General features: G+C 43.1%; 1 protein-coding gene across 5 annotated transcripts in view; it reads right to left on the reverse strand.

Moving 5' to 3' along the window:
• GRM7 (glutamate metabotropic receptor 7) overlaps positions 1 to 12,814 on the reverse strand; it is an 853,253-nt gene that overhangs the window by 324,795 nt on the left and 515,644 nt on the right. For all 5 annotated transcript variants that reach the window (XR_007469857.1, XR_007469856.1, XM_049693592.1 and 2 more), the window contains exon 5: positions 3,896 to 4,036. Coding sequence is in view for 3 of the 5 variants with exons in the window: in XM_049693592.1 (XP_049549549.1) it covers positions 3,896 to 4,036 (141 nt within the window). In the remaining 2 variants the exon portion in view is untranslated. The remainder of the gene's footprint in view (positions 1 to 3,895; positions 4,037 to 12,814) is intronic.

A 12,814-nucleotide genomic window follows, 5' to 3' on the forward strand; every position in this document is an offset into this window, starting at 1 on the left:
GTATTCAGAGATAGCCCTGAAATACAATGCTAGTCCTCTTTCATGCCAAAACCTCTGGTTTCGCACACACTTTGGCAGAGTATTTTCCTGACACCAAGATGGCCTCAATCTCTTTTGCAGAGACATAACTTCACCTATTTATTTTCCTTCTTCTCTTGACCTTGGTAACTCCACAAAAACATATTTTTCCCAAAGAGATCATATGCTAAACTGGTCTCTGTGTCAGCAATCTACTGGCAAGTGTTAAGGGTGAACACATTTACCCAGTGGGGTGGGGAGGGGAGGGGAGCATAAATTCAACCTGAAAGAAAAATCACGTCTGATTTTTCTTCCCATGAGCAACAAATAATCTATGATGAGCTATCTAAAAATGCTTAATGTGTGTGTAGTTACCACTATCTCCATTAGAAAATATAGCTCTACCGTGAAGTAGCATGAATGGTATTAGTACCTTTCAGATAGAGTTTGTGTTTTCTGTGAAAACTTACACCACCAATAAACTGGCTCGACTATGTGACTCCTTGGAGGATGGCAGCCAAGATAACCCATGAGCAGGATGGGTCCCTGGCGAGTCTTAATTTATATCAATGACAACTGAAATAAACCCCCAGGGAAAGTAGGATGAAGAATGTCTAGCTCTCAAGGTTGAGAGACCTTGGAATTGGGTATCAAGGAAAGTTGGGATGTTCTTAAAACACTGAAGTATGTGGTAGCTTTCCTTGTTTGAAGGAGATTTTAAATGCATATGGATAATTCATAGGAATAAGGATTCCATGGTTGTTCAGGTAAGAATCCATGCACATGTAGCCCAGTGTTAAATTATAAAGCATATGCAGTTTATTTCATGTTTAATAATAATTTCTGTTCGACAATTATTCTTCCTTTCATGACTTTTTTTTTTTTTTACCATCTTGGGTTTTTAGAACTCCCTGTTTTCCCCTGACGCCAGGAATGTGCTCTCTCCAAATAGTTATGGGTCCCACGACTCATGTTCAAAACTTGTCTGACCAGATGATTGATTCAATGATCTTGACCTCGAATCTTGAATGATCCAAGACTACTTGGAGCTAATATATAGTAAGTAGCTCATGACGGCTGAAGAGGCTATATATCCCAGAAAAAAAAATGCCTGCGTTTTAGTGTGTGTCCAAATCCTAGGAATGAATATTTTAAGACTTTCTTGTTCTTTAGCAGAGACCAGTCACAGAGAGAGGTCTGTGAAGCGGGCTGTTTTCTGCAGCCCTGAGATCAAAACTTCTACTAACTGCACTCTGCGATGCCAGACTCCACGATCGGCAATGCCAGACTACTTAGCCTACCTCCTCATCTGGTTGCTTCTTTCCAATGTGCCCGTTCTTTCAGTGTTTCAAAATCTGGGTACCAAGCTTTCCCTTACATCACCCACACCCTTAAGCCTATCAATGGCTTTCTTCTCTCATCCATTCTTCTCTTTCATTAAAACAACTTCTCACTGCAAGTATTCTCATTAATACACTTTAATATGTCATTTCTCTCCATTTTTTCTTTCCCTGTGGTCTAGCAAATCTTACTATGTCTTTTCTCCCACTTTTCCACTTCCAAGTTGAGGTATACCTAAATGTCAAGATTTTTAAAATAGTATTCTGGGAATACTTCCAGAGCAAGTACAAGTTTAGTTGAATTTGGAAAAGAGAAAGTACGAGGAAGAATAACAAACACAGACCATCCACATTCTTATATCCATTAACAGGAAGAACAAAAGACACAATGATAGTAGTAATATCGACGTCCACTCAGTACGGCACCTCTTACCACAAGGGAAGTGGTAAGTAAGGAAAGGGAGAGGGGCCTCAGCTAATTTACCGGGTGTGATCATAGGTCTCTCACATGGAGGAAGCATGATATGAAAACATCAACACTTCTGTTTCCATTTTTTGAAGGTAGTGGCTTGGATAATGAGCTTACATGTTTTTATAAACCCAAATTCTTGATAATCAGCACTGAAATGTGACTACAGGTAAAACAGCCTGGTTAGAGTATATACGAAGACTGGAGATGAGCCTTAGACAGAACGATCCTAACGGCCGTCAGACAATTCATTCCACCTTTCAGACTCTACAAAACATCAAATGTCAGAAAGAGCCAAAAAACTGTCACCAATCACTGAGGTACTTGTAGTACGTTTGCATGTCCCCGTCATATAGACAAATTACCCAGATGTCAAGCTAATTTTTCAACTTCTACTTGAAAGCTTGGTGTCACCTATAGGTCTAGTCAACATTGACTTAATTTTCCCCCAACACTGTAAGGATCCTATTATTGAAAACACTGTTGCTATACACTACGGGCTAGAGAATGTGGCTAATCTGATACTCTAGTTAACTGAGTTAGGCATCCAACCGTGCATCATATTGATTTTGTACCATTATTGTTACTCATGTCTCTGTTGATATCTTACCTCTCCTTTTTCACAAAAAGAAAACTCCTTGAGGAAAAGGCCTAAACTTCAGCATCCTTGCACCATTCGTGCTGTTTTAGTACCACGTTCTACATGCATTATTCTTCATTAACAGATGTTTACTGAATGGGGGAATCTACAGTATCTGAATGGCCAATATTCGAAGGCCCACATTGCAAAGAAAAACTACACATGAGTGTATACAATACGAACGTCTCTTTCTTGATCACACTAAAGACATTTTAGGGTTTGTCGTACCTCAAGGGCATCATTACAAATGTTGAAGGCTACTGAAGCATAAAATTGGGGAATGCTAATTAATAGAGGGCTAGGTGATGGTAGAACACATCACACCCTTGTGTAAGACCTCCCACAACTTCCAGTATCCACAGGATAAAGACCAAAATCCACATACATCCCAGCATAGCTTATTCCTTGTATCTCTACACCTGCAGCCTCGGCTCACACATTTATCCTATTCACTGTACTGCATGTTTTTCTGCTTTTCACATCCTAAGAGGCACCATCGTTTTCCTGCTTCGAGCCCTGTGCCGTGCTCTTCCTGCACCAGAAATTCTCCAATCTGGTCTTCCCCTTCCCCAACCAGCCAACGTCTACTCACCTTTTGAGAGAGCTTCCGCCTTTAACATGAGTAAAATTCCTTGATTATACGCCCTTGCCTCACTCAGAACATTTACTGCAATTTATAATTATGTATTCATAGCAAGGTCGCTGGAATAAGGTTTCTCACTACACTCTAAGCAGCGTGAAAGCAGTGGCATTACCTGGTTTGCTCACCACCAGATCAGCGGTACCTAGCACAGTGCTTAGCAGAAAGGAGTCGCTCAATATATATTTGTGAACCAATCAGTGAATAAACATGTGATGTCACCTTCTGATTACTGCATATATATATGTGTGTATACACACAAACACCTACACCCACACAGGGTTAGCCAAAAAGTTCGTTCGGGTTTTCCCAGAAGATGTTACAGAACATTGGAATTCTCATTACTCTAACCCCAAGTACTTTCTTTCCTTAATCAAATATATTGTTTTCACATTTTTGGTCATTTCTCTGCTGATAGTTAAATCTGATGCTGGTATGGAATTTGTGAGAGACTTTGGTCTATGTGAAAATGACTTTATACTCCTGGCTACAACATGAACTAATATTTACCAGCGACAGCATTCAAGGCAACATGACCTCTTCTGAACTCAAAGCATCAAAGAAAATGTCAATTACTGCTAGACGGACAGGCAGAAAAGAATCCACTCTTGTCTGTACTGCTCTTGCCGCTCAAGTCTTACGTTCCTGTTCCACTTTCTGAGCAATCTAGTAAAATTCAATTTACTTTTTCAATTCATCTGCAGCCAAGCTTCCTTCTGTCAGCTCTGCAGACATCACAATGCTGGCCACGCAGAGTAACAGGAGAAGGACAGTGAGAATGAAATTACCTGTGCACTTGCGATCTGTGTCTTCTTTCTTTGACCCACTAATTGTCAACTTGCAGTTGAAGTTTTCCTCCCAGTATTCGGCAAACCATACGTTTCTTCTGTTGTTTTCAAGCGTGCGGGATGTAAAGTAGGCATCAAACCCTAAACAGAGTTAAACGGAAAGGTTACTGCTTGCGGGGCATGGCCGGGACATTTGGAAATAAAAATACCAATGATGGTTTTTCTTCGTTTTAGTGGACTGGACGCTTGCTCTTTTGTGTCAATCAAAAAAAAAAAAAAAAAAAAGTGAGGAAAAAAATACTAATGCTAACTCCTATGGCAAAATCCCTAGTTCAATCTGTCAGGCAGATGTGTGGCCTACACATGAACTTTCACAATGAAATCTGCATTAGAGACCTTAGCAGTGACACAGTGATCACAACATCCCTTGTACCTCTAGGGAGTAGACTAGGTCTTTATCATCACCAAGATAATAAGTGATCATTTCAGTGCTTACTGTGGACCAGACTCTCTGCTTTACGTAGATTCTTTCATTCATCTCAACAGCCTATGTGGTAGTTGCTATCATTTCCATTTTGCCAATGAAAAAAGAGAGTCTTAGAAGACATAATAAAGTGCCCAAGGTCAACCAATATGCCGTATTCTGCATCCCTACGCATGTGAGTTACTGACCTGTGATTATCATTCTAAGAACCCTCTTGCATTTAGTAAGGGCCCATTATGGAACTGACTTTCGAGTCAAATGGAAGTTTTTGAAGAGGCCATAGGTAAACTGACCCCAACGTAAGGGTAATGCTTTTTCTAAAGAGTGTTAGATGAGCAGACTCGAGAGAACAAGTGCCCAGGAAATCTCTAGCTACCTCTTTAGGATAGTGCAGCTTTAAATGGGCCAGTGGTCCTGTGAGAATCAGATTGGATTCAGTATCACAAGGGCTGGCCTTGAATCCCAGCTCCACTAATCTCACTAAGTCGGGGAAACACGAGCAAGTACATGCTGGAACTTTCTTATCTTCCTTCCGTTTACCTGTAAGATGATACCACCTGTTTTCCTTATGGCATCTTGTTTGTGGCAGTGGGAAGACTTTGGAAACTCATGGAGTTTAAGGTCAAGAACCATAGGAGAAGATGGACTTACATTCACATTATGTAAATTATTCAGTTACTCTTATTTAAGCCACAAGAGAAAAACAGCTCTCAACTCCACAAGTGGAGCACGTCAGTTTAATTTTATTCACTACTACATTCATGGCCCAACATACAGTAGCCCTACTGTAAGTGGAAAACTTGAAATAAGTAAATGAGACAAAGAAAAAAAAAAAGAAAAAAGAAACCTATACAGGAGATTATACTTTAGAGAAAATAAAAAGAATAGTCTATACATCTTTTAGTTATTTTCTAGGGTGCTGTGAGAACATGATTCTTGACCCGGTATCCAGGAAACTGTCCTTTCATACGCGCTCCTTCGCTGACTTGAGAGTAATCGAGCTGCAGCATCTGACTCACTCTGATATCAACACTGATCGATCCACCTGTCTGGCTGGAAGTCCCATCCCACCTCACTGTTCTCCCATAACCCGGTCTCCAGAAGACTGATCAGTAAAAGAACAATCCCTCAATAAAGGGAAATCTTTGGGGGAAAGACAGAGTCCCCCAGAGTTTCCGGGAACACTACATGTATGCGCTTGGTCACGTACATACATACACACACTCACAATGGTAACTAGTTAACTTTCACTTTTCTCTCCATCTATCCCCCTGCCAAACCCCCGCAAGGGGGAAAAAAAAAGGCAACAGTGGTAGACTGTGACACTGATGGCCCCTGATGGACCATGCTTCCTGGGCTTCACGCCCTCGCGTGGTCCCCTCTTACGCAGCCTGCCTCTTTGTTCATGAGACACTGGCAGGTGCGATGCAGGCAGAGGCTGGAAAACCCTTTACTCACTGTGCCTTGTCCTTGAGAGACTCCCCTTGGAATCCAGCTACCATGCTCTAACACGAGTGGCTGGGGTACGTGACATCATGTGGAAAGAGAAGAGCCCAGCCAGACCCCAGCCCTCTCAGTAGAGCCTTTGTGGACTTTGCAGCCGTCCAGCTGACTGCAGTAGAACCACTCAGCTGAGACCAGCCACGATTGCAGAACTGCGGCGATTCATCTTTGAAACCACTAACACTTGAGGTGGTTTTTTCCGCAGCCACAGACAACTGAAACACTGCTGCATTAGCACGGCACCCTAAGCCCCTCTTTGTGAGACACCCGAACAACACACTCTTAAGGAAGAAGCAGCCTCCAGAGAACACAAATGGAGATAAACTCTTTGGCCACATGCCACAGGCCTGAAGCTCAAACCAGACTCAGAATAGGAACTACTAAAATGGCTCAAATTGTACCACCGATACATACATTCCCCAGCTCAGAAGAAGACATCTTTAGAGGAAACCTCATCACTGAAAAAGTCCATCACTTCAAAACACCTCTCTCTTCAGCCTGTGTCTGCTAGAAATGCAAAAAAGTGGTAGTGAAGGAAGGACTAGGGTGCAGCTAGCTAACACGGTGGTAGGCAAGAGAAGGCAGCAGGCGTCTCCCTCTGTTCTAAGAGAGAACCAACAGATTTCTGGAAAGCCTGCGCTATAACAGGACGTGGATGAGCAACAGGCTTTCCTAGTCTGAACTCCATCCTTTTACTCACCCATCCAGTTCACTCCCAGCCTCCTTCTCCAGCTCACAGCAGGGACTCACTTGCAGGCTGAATTCAGCTTTCACTCTCCCACGGAACGAGCGACCAGCTTCCCCGGGCATGTCAGAAGGGGTGGAGGTTTGGGGTGGGGCCAGAGAGGCTCCCTTTTTAACAAGCCCCAGGTGCTGTGCATGTAGCTCCCGCTTTGAGAAGCTGGACTTCTCCAATCTTGGGTTTTTAACAAGATCCAGGTGATTCTCCTGTTGCCCAGATTGTGAGAAGCAAATCCTGAGCTTCTGAAGCTGGGATTTAAGCCGTTCCAGCCCCATTTGTTAAATGTCAGCCTTGTCACCTTCTCAGCCTCGAATCTTTGCCCTGGTTCAGATGACAGGGTCTTTGCTTTGCTTCTGCAGTTGAGACTTTTGCTTAGTACTGTGTTCAGTATGGCAGGAGCCCTCCCTTGCATCCCGTGGCCTGCAGATGGCTAGGGGGAGACGGAGGGCACCGCGTGACCTGCGGGTGAGTTTTCCTGGTGTGTTCGCTCCATTGCTTCTCAAGGCTCCTTTGTAGCCTCAAAGGCTGTGTGCCTCAACTTTGTCTCCTGTTATCACTCTGGGCTCCCCAGCCCAGGAATTTCCATCCTGGTGCAACGTTTTAGCGCTTCTAAGAAGGTAACCTTAAATAGCCTGTGTCTTTGAAATGGAGCAGGACACTGTGGTCCTTCTCCCTTCATGTCCTCTGCCTGCCTTTGGTCTGTACAAAAACTTTCGCCAAAGTATAAGTTTAATCAGAGAAGTGAGAAAATGCAGAAGCAAAGGAAAGCAGTCAAACAGGACAAACAATAATAGTTTAGCCATTAAGCAAAGTCAAGGACCTCTAGTTCCTCCTCAAGGGCTATAGATAATATGCTGAGCCATATCCTGTGAGCTGTCTTGTAGATGCTGAAACCACCACCATGTGGAAGAAGTTAACTACATGATGACCAGACTGTAGCCATGCCATAAGCTGCCACCATTCTGAGAACTGGCCTCAAAGAAGTGGGAACAAAGTGACCCTGGAACTAAAGATTAACTGTACTCAAAACAATCAGGATGACGCGGATCAGACCACGGCATGACCAAGTTCAAGACGACTGTCAGAGCTGACTGTGCTGTTTCTGCATGTAGCCCCCTCCCTCCAGCCGTGACCCCTGAAACTCCACGTTAAAAGCTCTTGCCCACTGACTGTCAGTCCGGGCATCGGCCTGTGGATACGAGTCCGCCCTCTCTCCCTGGTTGCTGGCCTCCGGAGTAAAGCCAACTTTCCTGTTCACCAACCTTGCCTCTTTATTGGCTTTTGAGCAGAGAGTAGACAGGCCCCACTTTTGGTAACATCTTCACTACCTCTTCTGAAGGCCCATGGCCTTGAGGGGTAACTCAGAGCCCTTAGCCAGGTACCAACATAGCATACATTGGCTTTTGGGTGGTTTCCTAGAGATGTGAACTGCCAACCCACAGGAGACCTGCACTTTTTCTGTCAGTAGAAAAACCATATAGCGTAGTGGTGAACTACACATTGATGTCACAATGGGGGGTTTGAACTGTATGAACTTGAGCACATTATTCAGTTCAAGGTTCCTCATCTGTAAAATGGGGTTAATAGTAATACCTACCTCATAGGTTTGTTACAAGGATTAAACAAACTCTTATTTGTAAAGCACTCAGCATTCTGCCTGATATAAACTGTTGGTTCTTCAGTAAACATACTCAGCCAGTAAACATTTACTGAGCACCCACCCTGTGACAGGCACAAACGTTGGGATTAAAACCTACCTGTCCCTTATGGGATTTACGGCCAGCCTGGTGGGGAAGATAGACTTGAAAAAGTATCATTTAAATAAATATAAAATTACACCTGTGATAGCTTCCATGAAGGAAGGGTACAGGGATAGAACCGTGTTAGGGAGTCAGAGAGGGCTTCCTGGAGAGAGAAGATACACAGATGAAGAAAGGGAAACATAGGGAGTGGGGATGAGCAGAGATTGGACATTTGTTCAGATGGAATAGCTATGCCTTAGGAATACTTAAGTCATTCTCACATTTCAAAGCATCCCAGGACAACTGGCCTCAGAATCAACACATATACATGGACCATCTTCTGTGTATATGCTATCTAGGATCGCTACTAAAACTCTAATAGACTAATGGCATAAACGTTTATCCAGTGGATGAATAAATATATCACTAAGTTAGTCTCCCAAGTAGTCGTTAAAAATCCTGATGTCAGACAGATTTACATTTGCTTACATAAAAAGTTGTACCAATAGTTATAATTAGAAAAATAACAAGCATTATATATATTTTTTTCATTAAGTGTCACATAAACCCTAGGAAGTAGGTACTGAAGTTATTCACACTTTAGAGGTAGAAACTAAGGCTCAGAGAGGATTCTGGGCTCAAGTCTGGCTAATTCCAGACCCTGGTGTTTGCTCCCATGTAGAGCAGTGATTCACACAGTTGGGTGGGTATCGAAATCATCTGGAGAGCTGATAACACAGAGGTCAGGCCCACTGAAGGTCAGATCTGGGTCTTTTTGTTTTTTCCCAAGTTCATTACAGTTTCTATAGCCTCACAATTGTACCTTTTTTTTTTTTTTTTTTAAGGACGAGGCTATTTAATACCAGATGTACAGTCACCAAGGTGCAACAGAGAGTGAGGGATTGAAGCAGAATTTTGAATAACTCTAATCATATATGCATGTATGGGTGTGTGTCTGCGTGTTTCACAGTGAATTAATACTTTCTTCTCATTTCGGTGAGAGCTCTGAAGAAAAGTGATCTGGACACACGTCCCTTTATTATTAGTTAAATTACCTGAGTTTTAAAAGACTAGGGTTTCAGTTCATAGAAAACAGAATAAGAATTACCTTAAGGGAGAAAATCATTCTTTTATGCGGAGCTGATGAAATTCTTAGTATTAAATTGTGCCTTTTGTTGGACAGATGATTTTAATTCCAGAAATTAATCTACAGGGAATTCTAAAGCAAATAGCCCATGTTGAACAATATTCCTATAATCTTGGAAGTAAACGGAGATCAGCATAGAAATGATGAGCTGGGTTTTAGCTAGTATTATAAAATGACATTTATATGGTTCTTTGTTCTTTTAACTGGGATGTTGCCTTTAAACTCCTCCTGAAATCTGTGGTCAAGACAAGAGCGTGCAAATCAATAGACACGTAATTCATCCCGAGCGGTATGTCTGGGAGGTGACCTTTCCAACTGAGAAGGAAGAAAGCTCTCCCAGGTGCGTAGTATGAAAGGAAAACTATCAGTGTCAAGAGCCCTGCTCGGCTACGGTGAACGGAGAATGACATACTAATGGAGCTTCATGAGGCATGAGAAAGTGACCAGTGGCCCTGACTGCTGCCTTATCCACACAAGTCATGCACTGCAGGCTAGAGTATCCCTGTCAGCCTACACGGCAGGGAGGACCCAAGGCTTCCTATGCGCTCGCCTGTAAACGGGAGGCTCTCAGCTCTTCCCGCTCTGCCTCTGCCTCTGGAAAGATGTGCTCATGATTCAGAAACACAGCTCCTGGCACATCATAGGGAAGCGATACTGATAGAATAGATGAATGAATCGATGAATAAAAAGAAGAGGCAAAAACACAGACAGAGACAGAGAGAGAGGGAAAGAGCGAGAAGGGGGGAGGGGGAAAAGGAGGGGGGAAAGGGAAGGAAGGAAGTAGAAGAGAGGAGAAGAGACAAGAGGATGGAGGGGTGGGGAGGGAAGATGGAGACACTGATGAGGAAAAGCAGCCAGGAACTCACGTTCCCTCCTGCTGAGAGGGTCAATCAGAACAATACATTTTGAAAATAAGCATTTGTTTTATTCCCTTTTCTAGTTTTAGAACTCACGGTAGTGGGTTAAATTGTGGCCCCCAGAAGATATGTCCATTTCCTAACCTCCTGAACTTGTGAATATGACCTCACTGGGAAAATATTTGGATACTGTCTAACAAGAAATTATATTGCAAATGTAGTTAAGGCTCTCAAGATTGAGGTCATCCTGGAGTATCTGTGTTGGCCCTAAATCCAAAGACAAGGATACTTAAAAAAGACACACAGAGGGAGGGACCCACAGGGAGAGGGGGCTGTGGAGAAGGCCGTGTAGAGATGGAAGCAGAGACTGAAGTGATGCAGCCACAAGCCAAGGGAACCCTGGAGCCACCTGAAGCTGGAACAGGCAAGGAAGGAGCCTCTCCCAGAGCCTTCAGAGGAGTCACGGTCCTGTCCACACCTGCATTTCAGACATCTAGCCTCCAGGACTGTAAGAGAATAGAGTTCTGTTGTTCTAAGCCGCTAAGTTTGTGGCCACTTGTTATGGCAGCCCCAGGAAACAAATACAACCATGACAAGTCAAAAATCCCATGTTAGTATCCTTTCTCCTAGCTTTTCTCCCATCCGAATGACATCATTTGATTCCCAGATGTGACACACTGATGGCTTATGGAATATATTTAACCTACAGACTTGTCCTCTCTATTTCGCCCCAGAGTATTTTAAAAGCTAATTAGAGAATCAGGAGATTTATTTTGTAAGTCCAGATTTCTGGCTTCCCTTGTAACGATAGACGGTCTGGAAACATAGACCCCATCCCCACGTGGCTGCCGTCAGCAGGTGCTGGAGAACATGTGTTCCTTCAAGCGTCCTGAGCTCTTCCTCTCGCAGCATCCTTCCCCCACCGCTACCACCTCTGACAGTTCCCACCTGAACCTCTTTTCTTGTTGGTAAGATGTGTGTGGTTGTCCTGGCAGACACCAAGCTTTCCACCACCAAGAAATGCACCTCTCTTTAACACACCTTGGCTGCAACTCCAGTGATATACAAACTCCCCTGAAATAAGAGATACTATCTCAGGCCACTAAGAATATATCTTTGAAAAAGCTATTATAAAGGAAGGAAAGTTGGAAAAGTGGCAGCATATAAAATTGAGAGAAATCATCTATTTTGGTATACACAAACAAAATCACTTCTAAGATGTGTACAAGAGACTATCACCACTAAAATAGCTACAAAAAAATACCTATGCAAGGACAAGTGTATCTTTCCATTTAATTAGGTTGACTTTTGTCCTTCATTAGAATTTTAAAATTCCCCTTTTGTCCATTCCCTTGAAGCTAATTTGTAAGTTTTCTGTGATCTTAATAGAAAATATTAGTATTTTCTTTTTCTAGAGTTAGACAAGCTGCTTTTACCATTCATACGGAGAAAATATAAAAACCAAGAGAACTCTGAAAAAGAAGAGCAACTGCATGTGAGTGTTTGGGGATGTTGATGAAGGGAGGTGAAGAAGAGGAATACAAATCCTACCAGGTATGATATTGTGACGATAGATCATAAATCTCTAGGAATAAAAAGAATCAATTTGGCAGAAGACCAAGGAGATCAATAGACCATTGGAATAAAACAGAAAGTCCACAAATAGACCCAACTGCACGTGAGAATTTCATAGAATAGCGAATAAAGCTAGCAATTCAGGTCACCAGGGACACGCTGCCCTTTCAGTAAAAATCGAATAAACACCAACCTGTTGGATAATTTGTTGGTTTACAAACTTGGGAGTTCCCTGGGTGAAATGTGAAACTGGCCCCCATACACGGAAGGCAAGGAGAGACCAAAGAAAGAGAGCGAGCTCTTCAGGTTGGTAGGTGGCAGGTTTAACAAGCAAGGGAACTCACAGATGAGGCTAGTCTTGGGTAACTGCCTGCCAGAATCTTAAGAATTGAGACAGAGGCCTTTATACCATCCGGACAGTCTCAATACCACCTCACCTTCTAAAGGCCACTTCCTGGAAAACGGCTTTCACTGTGAGAATGGTGGGTCGGCTTGAGGGTCAACCAAAGGTCAAATCCTCTGAAGGACCTCCTCCAACATAAATGCATAATGATCAAATTGGATCCCAATTATAAATTTAACACTGCATTAGTCCACAAGAAACATGGGAAGAATTGCATGGATTTAACCAGAGTAAGCGAACGTGGGGTGTCCGGTCTTCACAAGAGGGTGACTTTTGCACAGCTGTATAAACTAGGGGTCCTTCACCCTTGTTTTGAGGCCTCCTGCTGCAGGATATCTGCAGTGGGTTCCCATACACGTGGCGTGTTCCCAGATATCCTCTGCTCTTGCCCTGCCTGCACTCGGGCAGTGCTGTGGACAGTCAGTTCTTTGTGTGCTTCTCTCCAGAAACTTTAAGTTCCTGGCAG

The sequence above is a fragment of the Orcinus orca genome, chromosome 10 (assembly GCF_937001465.1).
Source record: "Orcinus orca chromosome 10, mOrcOrc1.1, whole genome shotgun sequence".
Classification (NCBI taxonomy): Eukaryota; Metazoa; Chordata; class Mammalia; order Artiodactyla; family Delphinidae; genus Orcinus; species Orcinus orca.